Here is an 18,654-nt window from a genome sequence, read left to right as displayed (position 1 = left end):
GTGGCAGATCACTGTTATAATTCAGTAGGCTCACATGACATTGACTTCTCCAAGACGGAGGTTCTTTGTAAGCCATCTGGCTACCATGAGAGTTTCGTTCATTGGGGCTATCCACATATACAAGCACAGAGACAATTTCAACCGAGAAGATGGATTCTGGCTTAGCAATCATTGGAAAGATTTGATAAACCATTTCAGGTCTAAATTGATTGTTCACGCTTACGGTGGCTTTCAGACAGCATACATTAATTTTCCGTCTCCCCCCTCCTCTTTTCAGAACATAGATGGACTCGTCCTTCGAAATAAACTGCCAAATCTCTGCGCGTGGCGCTAACGTTTTGTTATAAATAAAGAAATACACCGTTTAAAAATAAATAAATGTATGCAAACCGACACACCTGATGACGACCGTTTGTGTTACGGTCGAAACGTCGTGAGAATTTTTTGTTATTGTTTTATATATATTTTATTACTTTATTGTTTCCCTTCAACGTGGTGACTTTACCGAAAGAGCTAAGAATATGAATCACTGCAGTCACGAAAGCTTCAAATCAAAGAGCTACTCCCAAGTTTACGGAACCTGTCTGGAACGTTCTTGGAAAACTGGCCAACTTCGAAAGCGTCACTCTCACGGTGCCAACGGCAGAAGTTTGCGGTGAATTACGGCCACCGTGTGCACCACAAGCGGTTGGAAAATGAAACGAACCCAGGGACGGCGGTTCGTTTTATTTTCGTCGGGAAGTTTCATCAGCCGTCGACACCACGTGTCCGTAGGTGTGTCTGTTGACCCCGCCCCCTCCACTCTTTGTGACGTCACAGCCGTACCATGCCCCTCCACCTTGATGAGTCGGCACCCATTGGCGGCCCCGGGGCCGCCTCCAGCCGGGCATCCACCGCCGCCACCGCCGCCGCCGCCTCTACCGCCTCCACCGCCTCCACCGCCTCCGCCGCCACCGCCGCCACCGCCACCGCCTCCGCCGCCACCGCCGCCACCGCCACCGCCTCCACCGCCTCCACCGCCTCCACCGCCTCCACCACCACCACCACCACCGCCACCACCGCCACCACCGCCCGTGCCACTCGGCGCTGTGCTCAGCTGCTGGTGCTGATTCTGCTGCTGCCTTCGTGCGAGCTTCTTCATCTGAGCAGCGGGGAAAAGGAAAACGGGTCCGGACAAAGGTCCCCCAGGTAGCCTCTGGCAGGCTGCAGGGGCAAGTGCTGTGAGAAAGCAGCAACACCTACACACAGACAAAGGTCACCTGTGTAGCCTCGGGCAGGCTGCAGGGGCAAGTGCTGTGAGTAGCAGCACTTGCCCCTACACACAGACAAAGCTCCCCCGTGTAGCCTCGGTCAGGCTGCAGGGGCAAGTGCTGTGAGTAGCAGCAACACCTACACACAGACAAAGGTCTCCCGTGTAGCCTCGGGCAGGCTGCAGGGGCAAGTGCTGTGAGTAGCAGCAACACCTACACACAGACAAAGGTCCCCCGTGTAGCCTCTGGCAGGCTGCAGGGGCAAGTGCTGTGAGTAGCAGCACTTGCCCCTACACACAGACAAAGGTCCCCCGTGTAGCCTCTGGCAGGCTGCAGGGGCAAGTGCTGTGAGTAGCAGCACTTGCCCCTACACACAGACAAAGGTCCCCCGTGTAGCCTCGGGCAGGCTGTAGGGGCAAGTGCTGTGAGTAGCAGCACTTGCCCCTACACACAGACAAAGGTCCCCAGTGTAGCCTCTGGCAGGCTGCAGGGGCAAGTGCTGTGAGTAGCAGCAGCACCTACACACAGACAAAGTTCCCCCGTGTAGTCTCTAACAGGCTGCAGGGGCAAGTGCTGTTAGCGAGCACCTCAAACACAGACACAGACAAAGCTCCCCCGTGTAGCCTCTGGCAGGCTGCAGCGGCAAGTGCTGTGAGTAGCAGCACTTGCCCATACACACAGACAAAGGTCCCCCGTGTAGCCTCTGGCAGGCTGCAGGGGCAAGTGCTGTGAGTAGCGAGCATCTCACACACAGACACAGACAAAGGTCCCCCGTGTAGCCTCTGGCAGGCTGCAGGGGCAAGTGCTGTGAGTATCAGCAACACCTATGACGGTACTGTAGACACTGTGGCACACAGTAGCAGCACATTAGGGTAGCGGAGCAGTGTGTCAGTGTAGCGGTGTGTCAGTGTGTCAGTGTAGCGGTGTGTCAGTGTGTCAGCGTAGCGGTGTGTCAGTGTAGCGGTGTGTCAGTGTGTCAGTGTAGCGGTGTGTCAGTGTGTCAGTGTAGCGGTGTGTCAGTGTAGTGGTGTGTCAGTGTGTCAGTGTGACAGTGTGTCAGTGTGTCAGTGAGTCAGTGTGTCACTGTGTCAGTGTGACAGTGTGTCACTGTGTCAGTGTGTCAGTGTGTCAGTGTGACAGTGGGTCACTGTGTCAGTGTGTCACTGTGTCAGTGTGTCAGTGTGTCACTGTGTCAGTGTGTCAGTGTGTCAGTGTGACAGTGTGTCAGTGTGTCAGTGTAGCGGTGTGTCAGTGTGTCAGTGTGACAGTGTGTCAGTGTGTCAGTGTGTCAGTGTGTCAGTGTAGCGGTGTGTCAGTGTGTCAGTGTAGCGATGTGTCAGTGTAGTGGTGTGTCAGTGTGTCAGTGTGACAGTGTGTCAGTGTGTCAGTGAGTCAGTGTGTCACTGTGTCAGTGTGACAGTGTGTCACTGTGTCAGTGTGTCAGTGTGACAGTGGGTCACTGTGTCAGTGTGTCACTGTGTCAGTGTGTCAGTGTGTCACTGTGTCAGTGTGTCAGTGTGTCAGTGTGACAGTGTGTCAGTGTGTCAGTGTAGCGGTGTGTCAGTGTGTCAGTGTGACAGTGTGTCAGTGTGACAGTGTGTCAGTGTGTCAGTGTAGCGGTGTGTCAGTGTAGCGGTATGTCAGTGTGTCAGTGTGACAGTGTGTCAGTGTGACAGTGTGTCAGTGTGTCAGTGTAGCGGTGTGTCAGTGTAGCGGTGTGTCAGTTTAGCGGTGTGTCAGTGTAGCGGTGTGTCAGTGTGTCAGTGTAGCGGTGTGTCAGTGTAGCGGTGTGTCAGTGTAGCGGTGTGTCAGTGTGTCAGTGTGACAGTGTGTCAGTGTGTCAGTGTGTCACTGTGTCAGTGTAGCGGTGTGTGAGTGTGTCAGTGTGTCAGTGTAGCGGTGTGTCAGTGTAGCGGTGTGTCAGTGTGTCAGTGTGGCAGTGTGTCAGTGTGTCAGTGTGTCACTGTGTCAGTGTGTCAGTGTGTCAGTGTAGCGGTGTGTCAGTGTGTCAGTGTGTCAGTGTAGCGGTGTGTCAGTGTAGCGGTGTGTCAGTGTGTCAGTGTGTCAGTGAAGCGGTGTGTCAGTGTGTCAGTGTGACAGTGTGTCAGTGTGTCAGTGTGACAGTGTGTCAGTGTGTCAGTGTAGCGGTGTGTCAGTGTGTCAGTGTGACAGTGTGTCAGTGTGACAGTGTGTCAGTGTGTCAGTGTAGCGGTGTGTCAGTGTAGCGGTGTGTCAGTGTGTCAGTGTGACAGTGTTTCAGTGTGACAGTGTGTCAGTGTGTCAGTGTAGCGGTGTGTCAGTGTAGCGGTGTGTCAGTGTGTCAGTGTAGCGGTGTGTCAGTGTAGAGGTGTGTCAGTGTAGCGGTGTGTCAGTGTGTCAGTGTGTCACTGTGTCAGTGTGTCAGTGTAGCGGTGTGTCAGTGTAGCTTTGTGTCAGTGTGACAGTGTGTCAGTGTGTCAGTGTGTCAGTGTAGCGGTGTGTCAGTGTGTCAGTGTGGCAGTGTGTCAGTGTGTCAGTGTAGCGGTGTGTCAGTGTGTCAGTGTGGCAGTGTGTCAGTGTAGCGGTGTGTCAGTGTAGCGGTGTGTCAGTGTGTCAGTGTGTCAGTGTGTCACTGTGTCACTCTGTCAGTGTGTCAGTGTGACAGTGTGTCACTGTGTCAGTGTGTCAGTGTGTCAGTGTGTCACTGTGTCACTCTGTCAGTGTGTCAGTGTGTCAGTGTGTCACTGTGTCAGTGTGTCAGTGTGTCAGTGTGTCAGTGTAGCAGTGTAGCGGTGTGTCAGTGTGTCAGTGTAGCTGTGTGTCAGTGTGTCAGTGTAGCGGTGTGTCAGTGTAGCAGTGTGTCAGTGTAGCGGTGTGTCAGTGTGTCAGTGTGTCAGTGTGAAAGTGTGTCAGTGTAGCGGTGTGTCAGTGTGTCAGTGTGACAGTGTGACAGTGTGTCAGTGTGTCACTGTGTCAGTGTGTCACTGTGTCAGTGTGACAGTGTGTCAGTGTGACAGTGTGTCAGTGTGACAGTGTGACAGTGTGTCACTGTGTCACTGCGTCACTGTGTCAGTGTGACAGTGTGTCAGTGTGACACTGTGACAGTGTGTCAGCGTGTCAGTGTGACAGTGTGTCAGTGTGTCACTGTGACAGTGTGTCAGCGTGTCAGTGTGTCAGTGTGTCAGCGTAGCGGTGTGTCAGTGTAGCGGTGTGTCAGTGTGTCAGTGTAGCGGTGTGTCAGTGTGTCAGTGTGTCAGTGTAGCGGTGTGTCAGTGTGTCAGTGTAGCGGTGTGTCAGTGTAGTGGTGTGTCAGTGTGTCAGTGTGACAGTGTGTCAGTGTGTCAGTGAGTCAGTGTGTCACTGTGTCAGTGTGACAGTGTGTCACTGTGTCAGTGTGTCAGTGTGACAGTGGGTCACTGTGTCAGTGTGTCACTGTGTCAGTGTGTCAGTGTGTCACTGTGTCAGTGTGTCAGTGTGACAGTGTGTCAGTGTGTCAGTGTAGCGGTGTGTCAGTGTGTCAGTGTGACAGTGTGTCAGTGTGACAGTGTGTCAGTGTGTCAGTGTAGCGGTGTGTCAGTGTAGCGGTGTGTCAGTGTGTCAGTGTGACAGTGTGTCAGTGTGACAGTGTGTCAGTGTGTCAGTGTAGCGGTGTGTCAGTGTAGCGGTGTGTCAGTTTAGCGGTGTGTCAGTGTAGCGGTGTGTCAGTGTGTCAGTGTAGCGGTGTGTCAGTGTAGCGGTGTGTCAGTGTAGCGGTGTGTCAGTGTGTCAGTGTGACAGTGTGTCAGTGTGTCACTGTGTCAGTGTAGCGGTGTGTGAGTGTGTCAGTGTGTCAGTGTGTCAGTGTAGCGGTGTGTCAGTGTAGCGGTGTGTCAGTGTGTCAGTGTGTCAGTGTAGCGGTGTGTCAGTGTGTCAGTGTAGCGGTGTGTCAGTGTAGCGGTGTGTCAGTGTGTCAGTGTGTCAGTGTAGCGGTGTGTCAGTGTGTCAGTGTGACAGTGTGTCAGTGTGTCAGTGTGACAGTGTGTCAGTGTGTCAGTGTAGCGGTGTGTCAGTGTGTCAGTGTGACAGTGTGTCAGTGTGACAGTGTGTCAGTGTGTCAGTGTAGCGGTGTGTCAGTGTAGCGGTGTGTCAGTGTGTCAGTGTGACAGTGTGTCAGTGTGACAGTGTGTAAGTGTGTCAGTGTAGCGGTGTGTCAGTGTAGCGGTGTGTCAGTGTGTCAGTGTAGCGGTGTGTCAGTGTAGAGGTGTGTCAGTGTAGCGGTGTGTCAGTGTGTCAGTGTGACAGTGTGTCAGTGTGTCAGTGTAGCGGTGTGTCAGTGTAGCTTTGTGTCAGTGTGACAGTGTGTCAGTGTGTCAGTGTGTCAGTGTAGCGGTGTGTCAGTGTGTCAGTGTGGCAGTGTGTCAGTGTAGCGGTGTGTCAGTGTAGCGGTGTGTCAGTGTGTCAGTGTGACAGTGTGTCAGTGTGTCAGTGTGTCAGTGTGTCACTGTGTCAGTGTGTCAGTGTGTCAGTGTGTCACTGTGTCACTCTGTCAGTGTGTCAGTGTGACAGTGTGTCACTGTGTCAATGTGTCAGTGTGTCACTGTGTCACTCTGTCAGTGTGTCAGTGTGTCAGTGTGTCACTGTGTCAGTGTGTCAGTGTGTCAGTGTGTCAGTGTGTCAGTGTAGCGGTGTGTCAGTGTGTCAGTGTGTCAGTGTAGCTGTGTGTCAGTGTGTTAGTGTAGCGGTGTGTCAGTGTAGCAGTGTGTCAGTGTAGCGGTGTGTCAGTGTGTCAGTGTGTCAGTGTGAAAGTGTGTCAGTGTGTCAGTGTGACAGTGTGACAGTGTGTCAGTGTAGCGGTGTGTCAGTGTGTCAGTGTGTCACTGTGTCACTGTGTCAGTGTGACAGTGTGTCAGTGTGACAGTGTGTCAGTGTGACAGTGTGACAGTGTGTCACTGTGTCACTGCGTCACTGTGTCAGTGTGACAGTGTGTCAGTGTGACACTGTGACAGTGTGTCAGCGTGTCAGTGTGACAGTGTGTCAGTGTGTCACTGTGACAGCGTGACAGTGTGTCAGTGTGTCAGTGTGTTACCGTGTCAGTGTGTCACTGTGTCACTGTGTCAGTGTGTCAGTGTGTCACTGTGTCAGTGTGACAGTGTGTCAGTGTGTCACTGTGACAGCGTGACAGTGTGACAGTGTGTCAGTGTGTCACTGTGTCAGTGTGTCACTGTGTCACTGTGTCAGTGTGTCAGTGTGACAGTGTGTCACTGTGTTAGTGTGTCAGTGTGTCACTGTGTCAGTGTGTTAGTGTGACAGTGTGTCACTGTGTCAGTGTGACAGTGTGACAGTGTGTCAGTGTGTCAGTGTGTCAGTATGACAGTGTGTCAGTGTGTCACTGTGTCACTGTGACAGTGTGTCAGTGTGTCAGTGTGACAGTGTGTCAGTGTGTCAATGTGTCACTGTGTCAATGTGACAGTGTGTCAGTGTGTCAGTGTGTCACTGTGTCAGTGTGTCACTGTGTCACTGTGTCAGTGTGTCACTGTGTCAGTGTGTCACTGTGTCAGTGTGTCATTGTGACAGTGTGTCAGTGTGTCAGTGTGTCACTGTGTCACTGTGTCAGTGTGTCAGTGTGTCACTGTGTCACTGTGTCACTGTGTCAGTGTGTCACTGTGGCAGTGTGACAGTGTGTCACTGTGTCAGTGTGTCAGTGTGTCAGTGTGTCAGTGTAGCGGTGTGTCAGTGTGTCAGTGTGTCAGTGTAGCGGTGTGTCAGTGAGTCAGTGTGTCAGTGTGTCAGTGTAGCGGTGTGTCAGTGTAGTGGTGTGTCAGTGAGTCAGTGTGACAGTGTGTCAGTGTGTCACTGTGTCAGTGTGTCACTGTGTCAGTGTGTCAGTGTGACAGTGTGTCACTGTGTCAGTGTGACAGTGTGTCACTGTGTCAGTGTGTCAGTGTGTCAGTGTGACAGTGTGTCAGTGTGTCACTGTGTCAGTGTGTCAGTGTGTCAGTGTGTCACTGTGTCAGTGTGTCAGTGTGACAGTGTGTCACTGTGTCAGTGTGACAGTGTGTCAGTGTGTCACTGTGTCAGTGTGTCACTGTGTCAGTGTGTCACTGTGTCACTGTCACTGTGACAGTGTGTCAGTGTGTCACTGTGTCACTGTGTCAGTGTGTCACTATGTCACTTTGTCAGTGTGTCAGTGTGTCAGTGTGACAGTGTGTCACTGTGTCAGTGTGACAGTGTGTCAGGGTGTCAGTGTGTCACTGTGTCACTGTGTCAGTGTGTCAGTGTATCAGTGTGTCACTGTGTCACTGTGTCAGTGTGTCCTGTGTCAGTGTGTCACTGTGTCACTGTGTCAGTGTGTCAGTGTTTCACTGTGTCAGTGTTTCACTGTGTCAATGTGTCAGTGTGTCAGTGTGTCACTGTGTCACTGTGACAGTGTGTCAGTGTGTCACTGTGTCAGTGTGTCAGTGTGACAGTGTGTCAGTGTGTCACGGTGTCAGTGTGTCAGTGTGTTAGTGTGTCACTGTGTCACTGTGTCAGTGTGTCACTGTGTCAGTGTGTCAGTGTGTCACTGTGTCAGTGTGACAGTGTGTCAGTGTGTCACTGTGTCAGTGTGTCACTGTGTCACTGTGTCAGTGTGTCACTGTGACAGTGTGTCAGTGTGTCACGGTGTCACTGTGTCAGTGTGTCAGTGTGTCAGTGTGTCACTGTGTCAGTGTGTCAGTGTCACTGTGTCAGTGTGTCACTGTGTCAGTGTGTCACTGTGTCAGTGTGACAGTGTGTCAGTGTGTCAGTGTGTCACTGTGTCACTGTGTCAGTGTGTCACTGTGTCAGTGTGTCAGTGTGACAGTGTGACAGTGTGTCACTGTGTCACTGTGTCAGTGTGTCACTGTGTCAGTGTGTCAGTGTGACAGTGTGTCAGTGTGTCAGTGTGTCAGTGTGACAGTGTGTCAGTGTGTCACTGTGTCAGTGTGTCAGTGTCCCTGTGTCACTGTGTCAGTGTTTCACTGTGTCAGTGTGTCACTGTGTCACTGTGTCACTGTGTCAGTGTGTCAGTGTGTCACTGTGTCAGTGTGTCAGTGTGTCAGTGTGTCACTGTGTCAGTGTGTCAATGTGACAGTGTGTCAGTGTGACACTGTGTTACTGTGTCAGTGTGTCAGTGTGTCAGTGTGTCACTGTGTCAGTGTGTCAGTGTGTCACTGTGTCAGTGTGTCAGTGTGTCACTGTGTCAGTGTGTCAGTGTGTCAGTGTCTCAGTGTGTTACTGTGTCAGTGTGTCACTGTGTCAGTGTGACAGTGTGTCAGTGTGTCAGTGTGTCAGTGTGACAGTGTGTCACTGTCTCAGTGTGTCAGTGTGTCAGTGTGTCAGTGTGACAGTGTGTCAGTGTGTCACTGTGTCACTGTGTCAGTGTGTCAGTGTGTCAGTGTGTCAGTGTGACAGTGTGACAGTGTGTCACTGTGTCACTGTGTCACTGTGTCAGTGTGACAGTGTGACAGTGTGTCACTGTGACAGTGTGTCAGTGTGTCAGTGTGTCACTGTGTCAGTGTGTCACTGTGTCAGTGTGTCACTGTGTCAGTGTGTCGGTGTAGCGGTTTGTCAGTGTGTCAGTGTGTCACTGTGTCACTGTGTCAGTGTGTCAGTGTGTCAGTGTGTCACTGTGTCAGTGTGTCACTGTGTCAGTGTGTCAGTGTGTCACTGTGTCAGTGTGTCAGTGTGTCACTGTGTCAGTGTGACAGTGTGTCAGTGTGTCACTGTGTCAGTGTGTCAGTGTGTCAGTGTGTCACTGTGTCACTGTGTCACTGTGTCAGTGTGTCAGTGTGACAGTGTGTCACTGTGTCGGTGTAGCGGTGTGTCAGTGTGTCAGTGTGTCACTGTGTCACTGTGTCAGTGTGTCACTGTGTCAGTGTGTCAGTGTGTCACTGTGTCAGTGTGTCACTGTGTCACTGTGTCAGTGTGTCACTGTGTCAGTGTGTCACTGTGTCAGTGTATCACTGTGTCAGTGTGTCAGTGTGTCAGTGTGTCACTGTGTCAGTGTGTCAGTGTGTCACTGTGTCAGTGTGTCACTGTGTCACTGTGACAGTGTGTCACTGTGTCAGTGTGTCACTGTGTCAGTGTGTCAGTGTGTCAGTGTGTCAGTGTGTCACTGTGTCAGTGTGTCAGTGTGTCAGTGTGTCACTGTGACAGTGTGTCAGTGTGTCAGTGTGTCACTGTGTCAGTGTGTCAGTGTGTCAGTGTGTCACTGTGTCACTGTGTCACTGTATCACTGTGTCAGTGTGTCACTGTGTCAGTGTGTCACTGTGTCAGTGTGACAGTGTGTCACTGTGTCACTGTGACATTGTGACAGTGTGTCACTGTGACAGTGTGTCAGTGTGTCACTGTGTCACTGTGTCAGTGTGTCAGTGTGTCAGTGTGTCAGTGTGACACTGTGTCAGTGTGTCAGTTTGTCATTGCGTCAGTGTGTCACTGTGTCAGTGTGTCAGTGTGACACTGTGTCAGTGTGTCAGTGTGTCAGTGTGTCACTGTGTCACTGTGTCAGTGTGTCAGTGTGTCACTGTGTTAGTGTGTCACTGTGACAGTGTGTCAGTGTGTCACTGTGTCACTGTGTCAGTGTGTCACTGTGTCAGTGTGTCACTGTGTCACTGTGTCAGTGTGTCACTGTGTCAGTGTGTCACTGTGTCACTGTGTCAGTGTGTCAGTGTGTCACTGTGTCAGTGTGTCACTGTGTCAGTATGTCACTGTGTTAGTGTGTCAGTGTGTCAGTGTAGCTGTGTGTCGGTGTAGCGGTGTGTCAGTGTGTCAGTGTAGCTGTGTGTCGGTGTAGCGGTGTGTCAGTGTGTCAGTGTGTCAGTGTAGCTGTGTGTCGGTGTAGCGGTGTGTCAGTGTGTCAGTGTGTCAGTGTAGCTGTGTGTCGGTGTAGCTGTGTGTCAGTGTGACAGTGTGTCACTGTCTCAGTGTGTCAGTGTGTCAGTGTGTCAGTGTGTCACTGTGTCAGTGTGTCACTGTGTCACTGTGTCAGTGTGTCACTGTGTCACTGTGTCACTGTGTCACTGTGTCAGTGTGTCACTGTGTTAGTGTGTCAGTGTGTCAGTGTAGCTGTGTGTCGGTGTAGCGGTGTGTCAGTGTGTCAGTGTAGCTGTGTGTCGGTGTAGCGGTGTGTCAGTGTGTCAGTGTGTCAGTGTAGCTGTGTGTCGGTGTAGCGGTGTGTCAGTGTGTCAGTGTAGCTGTGTGTCGGTGTAGCTGTGTGTCAGTGTGACAGTGTGTCACTGTCTCAGTGTGTCAGTGTGTCAGTGTGTCAGTGTGTCACTGTGTCACTGTGTCAGTGTGTCACTGTGTCACTGTGTCAGTGTGTCACTGTGTCACTGTGTCAGTGTGTCACTGTGTCACTGTGTCAGTGTGTCACCTTGGCGCGCTGGTTCTGGAACCAGACTTGCACCACCCGCACGTTCAAGCCGGTCTCAGCAGCGAGCATCTCCCTCACCTGGGCGGGGTCAGGGGGCGGGGTCAGGTGTCAGAGGTCAGGGTCAGGGGCGTGGTCAGGGGGCGGGGTCATAGGGCAGGGTCAGGGGGCGTGGTCGGGGGGCGGGGTCACGGGCAGGGTCAAAGGTCAGGGGGCGGGGTCAGGGTCAGGGGGCAGGGTCAGAGGGCAGGGACAGGGTGCAGGATCAGAGGGCAGGGACAGGGGGCAGGGTCAGAGGGCAGGGTCAGGGGTGGGGTCAAATGGCAGGGTCAGGGAGCAGGGTCAGGGGGCAGGGTCAGATGGCGGGGTCAGGGGGCGGGGTCAGAGGGCAGGGTCAGGGAGCAGGGTCAGGGGGCAGGGTCAGAGGGCGGGGTCAGGGGGCGGGGTCAGAGGGCAGGGTCAGGGGGCAGGGTCAATGAGTGGGATAGTAAGTGAGTGTATGAGTGAGTGGGTGGGTGAGTGTATGAGTGAGTGTATCAGTGAGTGAGTGGGTGAGTGAGTGTATGAGTGGGTGGGTGGGTGAGTGAGTGTATGAGTGGGTGGCTGGGTGAGTGTATGAGTGAGTGTATGAGTGAGTGAGTGGGTGAGTGAGTGTATGAGTGGGTGGGTGGGTGAGTGTATGAGTGAGTGGGTGGGTGAGTGTATGAGTGAGTGTATGAGTGAGTGAGTGGGTGAGTGAGTGTATGAGTGGGTGGGTGGGTGAGTGAGTGTATGAGTGGGTGGCTGGGTGAGTGTATGAGTGAGTGTATGAGTGAGTGAGTGGGTGAGTGAGTGTATGAGTGGGTGGGTGGGTGAGTGTATGAGTGAGTGGCTGGGTGAGTGTATGAGTGAGTGGCTGGGTGAGTGAGTGTATGAGTGAGTAGGTGGCTGGGTGAGTGAGTGTATGAGTGAGTGGCTGGGTGAGTGAGTGTATGAGTGAGTGGGTGAGTGAGTGATTGTATGAGTGAGTGGGTGGCTGGGTGAGTGAGTGAGTGGGTGAGTGGGTGAGTGAGTGTATGGGTGAGTGTATGAGTGAGTGGGTGAGTGAGTGTATGAGTGTATGAGTGAGTGTATGAGTGAGTGGGTGAGTGTATGAGTGAGTGAGTGTATGAGTGAGTGAGTGTATGGGTGAGTGAGTGTATGGGTGAGTGAGTGTATGAGTGAGTGTATGAGTGAGTGTTTGAGTGAGTGAGTGTATGAGTGAGTGAGTGAGTGTATGAGTGAGTGAGTGTATGAGTGAGTGGGTGAATGAGTGAGTGTATGGGTGAGTGTATGAGTGAGTGGGTGAGTGAGTGAGTGTATGAGTAAGTGTATGAGTGGGTGAGTGAGTGTATGAGTGAGTGAGTGGGTGAGTGAGTGTATGAGTGAGTGAGTGAGTGTATGAGTGAGTGGGTGAGTGAGTGAGTGTATGGGTGAGTGTATGAGTGAGTGGGTGAGTGAGTGAGTGGGTGAGTGAGTGAGTGTATGAGTGAGTGGGTGGATGGGTGAGTGAGTAAGTGAGTGGGTAAGTGAGTGAGTGAGTGTATGGGTGAGTGTATGAGTGAGTGGGTGAGTGAGTGTATGAGTGAGTGTATGAGTGAGTGGGTGAGTGTATGAGTGAGTGAGTGTATGAGTGAGTGAGTGTATGAGTGTATGAGTGAGTGAGTGTATGAGTGAGTGAGTGTATGATGAGTGTATGAGTGAGTGTATGAGTGTATGAGTGAGTGGGTGAGTGAGTGATTGTATGAGTGAGTGTATGAGTGGGTGAGTGAGTGTATGAGTGAGTGAGTGGGTGAGTCAGTGTATGAGTGAGTGAGTGAGTGTATGAGTGAGTTGGTGAGTGATTTAGTGAGTGTATGGGTGAGTGAGTGTATGAGTGTATGAGTGAGTGAGTGTATGAGTGAGTGAGTGTATGATGAGTGTATGAGTGAGTGTATGAGTGTATGAGTGAGTGGGTGAGTGAGTGATTGTATGAGTGAGTGTATGAGTGGGTGAGTGAGTGTATGAGTGAGTGAGTGGGTGAGTGAGTGTATGAGTGAGTGAGTGAGTGTATGAGTGAGTGGGTGAGTGAGTGAGTATGAGTGAGAGTATGAGTGGGTGAATGAGTGAGTGTATGAGTGACCGGCAAAACAACCCCCTACCTCCTCGCGGTGCCGGACGGGCAACTCTGTCGTGGACAGCGCTGTGGGGGGAGATCCAATTTTGATTGGCTCCTCCCCTCATAGCATATGTGTCCACCACAGGGGCTAAACGGGGGCTCTGGACGGGTGCGAGGGGCTGGTAACCCCTCCACCTTCAATTAATTACCACGAAACTACGAATTAAACTGAAATATGTAACAACTAAGCTTGTGCCGGAGGCCCCGGGGGGCCAGGCATCTATGACGTCTCCTGGCCAAACCCCAATTGGCGGAGCCAGGAGATTGAATACCTACCCTCGGGGCTACTCCAGAAACAACGAAAAGCCACTACGGTTGGCCACGTGGAATGTTCGAACGCTCACTGCAGAGGAGAGGCTGCCACTCCTCTGTCGGGAGCTGGACCGGTACCGCCTGGATCTATGCGGCATTCAGGAGGTCCGGTGGACCGGCTCTGGCTCCTGCCACCATGAGGGGTGGACAGTCCTCTACTCGGGGCAGCAGACTGCCAAACAACAGGGTGTGGGTCTTCTTTTGAACAAAAGAATGAAGGGGGCGTGGGAGCGTGGCGGTGAGGTGTGGGAAGCTGTAAGCCCCAGGCTACTTTGGGCTCGCCTTCCCATCAACCGGAGGCGAGGAATGGTGGTCGTGGTTACTTATGCCCCCACCGAAGATGAACATCCGTGGAGGGATGCAGGCAAAGCCGATGAGTCAGATGCCTTCTATGACCTCCTGTCACAGGTGCTGGCTAAAGTGGCCCCTCGGGATAGAGTCATCATGTTGGGTGACTTCAATGCCCGAGTTGGTCATGATACTGGCACCTGGTCTGGAGTGATTGGAGGGCATGGGCCAGATCAGCTCAATAACAACGGTAGGAGGCTGCTAGATTTTTGTGCAGCCCATGGGCTTGTAATTACCAACACGCTGTTCCGGCATCGGCGCATCCACACAACATCATGGATGCATGCCGGGTCCAAGCAAGAACATCTGCTGGACTACATAGTGACGGACCAGCGAATGCAAGCCCATGTCCTTGACACCAGGACCTACTGTGGAGCTGATCTGCCCTCTGACCATCGACTAGTCATCTGTAAGATGCGCCTGCCATTCTTCCACTCCGGTGGTGGGTGTACACCCAGGACCCCATTCCAACCTAAAGTGGACTGGTCTCAGTTAACTGATGAAAGTTGCAAGCGAGAATTTCATCATCGCTTGCGGCTGGGATTGGCATCGTCCCCGACTCCTCCTGATGTCGAGGGTAAATGGGCGAGGTTTAGGACTGTGACTCATGCAGCTGCAATGGCTGCTTTGGGTACGCGGTACAGACCTCCCCAGACACCCTGGATGACAGAGGAGTTGTTCACGATGGTTGAGAAAAAGCGACAGGCCCACTGTCATCGGCTACAGAATCCCACGTCAGAGAATGAGGAGGCTTACCGCAGCCTTCGCTCGGAGGTTCGGAGAGCCGTGAGGCGCTGCAAGGATGGGTGGTGGTCGCGGGTTGCTGAGGAGATGGAGTCTGCCTCAGTGGCCCGTGATCACAAATCTCTATTTAACTCCATCAAAAAAGTAACCTGCAGCGCCACACCTATTACCATCATTAGGGGAAAAAACGGTGATCCAATTTCCGACCCCCAGGAACAGGTTCGCAGATTTGCTGAGCATTTCTGTGAGGTCCTGGGGGAGGGAAAATCCCTCAGCCAGGAAAACATCGTGGCACAAAGTGAGGATGACCCTGCTGAGGCTGCGGTGCCTCAAATATTGAAATAAGTCACCCCCTATGAGTGGCTGGCTGAGGTGCCATCTGTTGAGGAAGTACTGCAGGCGATCCGGAGTCTGAGACCAGGAAAGGCAGCGGGCAGAGATGATCTCCCAAGCGAAATGCTGAGGGAGGGTGGCGTTTGTGCACAGACTGCCCTATATGACATCATAACAACAGGCTGGACCACTGGACGGGTTCCGCAGGATTGGAAGGATGCCCTGGTGGTCCCCCTTTTTAAGAAGGGGGACCGCACAGACTGTAACAACTACAGGGGCATCTCACTCCTCAGTGTGCCGGGAAAGGTCCTGGCAAGGATTATTCAGCACCGCCTTGCCAGGCACGCTGAGGAGAGGCTTGCGGAGCCCCAATGCGGTTTCAGGAAAGGGCGGTCCTGCACAGATGCCATATTTTCTGTCCGTCTGCTACAGCAGAGGTGTAGGGAATTCCAACAAGACCTACATCTCTGCTTTATTGACCTGGTCAAGGCCTATGATACCATCAGTAGGCCTGGGCTCTGGGTCGTTCTTCGTGCTTTTGGAGTACCTGACCCTCTGCTCACGATCATTAAGGACCTTCATGATGGTGAGCGGGCCCGGGTAAAACTACGTGGCCGGGAGTCAGAGCCATTCCCTGTACACCTTGGGGTGCGACAGGGATGTCCTCTGGCTCCCACATTATTTAACATCTATTTTGACCACGTAGTTCGTGAAGCCTTCAATAGCTGTACCGGGGGAATCTCCATATGGTACAGATATAATGGGAGGCTAATCGATGCCCGGGTGCGGTCAAGGGATGGCTCCCTATTGCTCAACCACGTTATGTATGCTGATGACTTGGTAATAGCTGCTCAGTCAGAGGAGGAGTTGGAGACGCTGCTGCTAAGACTGGAGCGTGCCACTAAGAGGTGGGGCCTTACCATCAGCCCCACCAAAACTAAGCACCTGCCTGGGTATTTTGTACCATCGGACACTCCACCCCCACAACTCCCAATCGGTGATGGGGCAGTTGTGGAGAGAGTGGAGAGTTTCCCATACCTGGGCAGTGTGCTTATGACTGGCTCCAGTTTAACAGCAGAGGTCTCACTCCGAATCAGTCGAGCGGCAATATCTTTTCATCGGTTGCGTAACGCTGTGTGGAAGCTACCTGGTCTGTCGCTCCGCACTAAGCTTCAGGTCTTCTCGGCCACGGTCATTCCCTCCCTTCTCTACGCTTGCGAAACGTGGACCCCCCTAATGGAACATCTTCGCCGGTTAGAAACATTTAGGCTGACCTGCCTACGATCCATCCTGGGTTTAACCAGACTGGATTGTGTGAGGAGCTCACAAATCCTTGAAAGATCTGGGCAGGGTCCCATCGGTGAGCTCCTCCGGCAGGCAAGGCTGCGATGGCTGGGTCATGTAGCTCGCATGCCCAGCCACCGCATGCCGAAACAGCTTTTGTTTGGCCGGATTGAGGGGGCTAAGCGGGCGCGGCACGGGCTAGAGAAGAGATGGAGTGATGTGGTACAGGAGGACGTGGAGCAGAGTGGACTTGCCGATGACTGGTACCAGCGGTGTCAAGATCGGCCTCTGTGGAGGAGGCTCGTGAAGGATGCTACTGGGCAGTTGGAGGCAGTCGCCCTCCAACAACAACGGAGGGCGGAGGAGCGACGCTCACAACAGCGAGCGGAGCGCCGGGTGGCTAAAGCACAGCAGGTTGGCACAGTAGGGGGCACAGGTGGTGCATCAGCCAGTCATCTCAGTCAGTCGACCCGTGGCACCTGGGTCTGCCCCGTGACCTCCTGCCAGCGGGCGTTCGACACTTCACGTGGCCTCAGGGTGCACATAGCCTGGCACAAGCGTCGTGGTGACGTCACCGCCACTTAGTGGCGAATGGCGGTTGTTGTTGTTGTATGAGTGAGTGAGTGTATGGGTGAGTGAGTGTATGAGTGAGTGTATGAGTGTATGAGTGAGTGAGTGTATGAGTGAGTGAGTGTATGAGTGAGGGAGTGTATGCGTGAGTGGGTGAGTGAGTGTATGGGTGAGTGTATGAGTGAGTGGGTGAGTGCGTGAGTGAGTGTATGAGTAAGTGTATGAGTGGGTGAGTGAGTGTATGAGTGAGTGAGTGGGTAAGTGAGTGTATGAGTGAGTGAGTGTATGAGTGAGTGGGTGAGTGAGTGAGTGTATGGGTGAGTGTATGAGTGAGTGGGTCAGTGAGTGAGTGGGTGAGTGAGTGAGTGAGTGTATGAGTGAGTGGGTGGCTGGGTGAGTGAGTGAGTGAGTGGGTGAGTGAGTGAGTGTATGGGTGAGTGTATGAGTGAGTGGGTGAGTGAGGGTATGAGTGAGTGTATGAGTGAGTTTTTGAGTGTATGAGTGAGTGAGTGTATGGGTGAGTGAGTGAGTGAGTGTACGGGTGAGTGTATGAGTGCGTGGGTGAGTGAGTGAGTGTATGGGTGAGTGTATGAGTGAGTTGGTGAGTGAGTTAGTGAGTGTATGGGTGAGTGAGTGTATGAGTGTATGAGTGAGTGAGTGTATGAGTGAGTGTATGAGTGAGTGTATGAGTGAGTGTATGAGTGAGTGTTTAAGTGAGTGGGTGAGTGAGTGATTGTATGAGTGAGTGCATGAGTGGGTGAGTGAGTGTATGAGTGAGTGAGTGGGTGAGTGAGTGTATGAGTGAGTGAGTGAGTGTATGAGTGAGTGGGTGAGTGAGTGAGTATGAGTGGGTGAGTGTATGAGTGAGTGAGTGTATGGGTCAGTGAGGGTATGAGTGAGTGGGTGAGTGTATGAGTGTATGAGTGAGTGAGTGTATGGGTGAGTGTATGAGTGAGTTGGTGAGTGAGTTAGTGAGTGTATGGGTGAGTGAGTGTATGAGTGTATGAGTGAGTGAGTGTATGAGTGAGTGTATGAGTGAGTGTATGAGTGAGTGTTTAAGTGAGTGGGTGAGTGAGTGATTGTATGAGTGAGTGCATGAGTGGGTGAGTGAGTGTATGAGTGAGTGAGTGGGTGAGTGAGTGTATGAGTGAGTGAGTGAGTGTATGAGTGCGTGGGTGAGTGAGTGAGTGTATGGGTGAGTGTATGAGTGAGTTGGTGAGTGAGTTAGTGAGTGTATGGGTGAGTGAGTGTATGAGTGTATGAGTGAGTGAGTGTATGAGTGAGTGTATGAGTGAGTGTATGAGTGAGTGTATGAGTGAGTGTTTAAGTGAGTGGGTGAGTGAGTGATTGTATGAGTGAGTGCATGAGTGGGTGAGTGAGTGTATGAGTGAGTGAGTGGGTGAGTGAGTGTATGAGTGAGTGAGTGAGTGTATGAGTGAGTGGGTGAGTGAGTGAGTATGAGTGGGTGAGTGTATGAGTGAGTGAGTGTATGGGTCAGTGAGGGTATGAGTGAGTGGGTGAGTGTATGAGTGTATGAGTGAGTGGGTGAGTGAGTGTTTGAGTGTATGAGTGAGTGAGTGTGTGAGTGTATGAGTGAGTGTATGAGTGAGTGAGTGTATGGGTGAGTGTATGAGTGAGTGAGTGTATGGGTGAGTGTATGAGTGAGTGGGTGAGTGAGTGTATGGGTGAGTGTATGAGTGAGTTGGTGAGTGAGTGTATGGGTGAGTGAGTGTATGAGTGAGTGAGTGTATGAGTTTGTGAGTGAGTGTATGAGTGAGTGGGTGAGTGAGTAGGTGAGTGATTGAGTGTATGAGTTGGTTAGTTAGTGTATGAGTGAGTGAGTGGGCGAGTGAGTGAGTGTATGAGTGTATGAGTGAGTGAGTGTATGAGTGTATGGGTGAGTGTATGAGTGAGTGAGTGAGTGTATGAGTGAGTGGGTGAGTGAGTGAGTATGAGTGAGTGAGTGTATGAGTCAGTGAGTGTATGAGTGAGTGGGTGAGTGTATGAGTGTATGCGTGAGTGGGTGAGTGAGTGGGTGAGTGAGTGTTTGAGTGTATGAGTGAGTGTATGAGTGAGTGAGTGGGTGAGTGTATGAGTGTATGAGTGAGTGTATGAGTAAGTGGGTGAGTGTATGAGTATGTGAGTGTATGAGTGAGTGAGTGTATGGGTGAGTGTATGAGTGAGTGGGTGAGTGAGTGAGTGTATGGGTGAGTGTATGAGTGAGTTGGTGAGTGAGTGTATGCGTGAGTGAGTGTATGAGTGAGTGAGTGTATGAGTTTATGAGTGAGTGT

The 18,654-nt window shown here is 52.3% G+C and overlaps 1 protein-coding gene across 1 annotated transcript in view; it reads right to left on the bottom strand.

The window, feature by feature from the left end:
• Positions 1–546: 546 nt before the first annotated feature.
• LOC116937455 (LIM homeobox transcription factor 1-beta-like) overlaps positions 547–18,654 on the bottom strand; it is a 201,700-nt gene continuing 183,592 nt past the window's right edge. Inside the window, exons 5-7 of the mRNA XM_076056177.1 lie at positions 10,600–10,677; positions 994–1,141; positions 547–611 (exon numbers count right to left, since the gene is read on the bottom strand). Coding sequence (XP_075912292.1) covers positions 547–611; positions 994–1,141; positions 10,600–10,677 — 291 coding nt within the window. The remainder of the gene's footprint in view (positions 612–993; positions 1,142–10,599; positions 10,678–18,654) is intronic.

The sequence above is a fragment of the Petromyzon marinus genome, chromosome 74, assembly GCF_048934315.1.
Source record: "Petromyzon marinus isolate PM22_M1 ecotype Great Lakes invasive population chromosome 74, UKy_Petmar_22M1.pri1.0, whole genome shotgun sequence".
NCBI classification, from domain to species: domain Eukaryota; kingdom Metazoa; phylum Chordata; class Hyperoartia; order Petromyzontiformes; family Petromyzontidae; genus Petromyzon; species Petromyzon marinus.
Note: the sequence above shows the minus strand (reverse complement) of the source record. Positions and strands in the feature narration are given on the sequence as shown.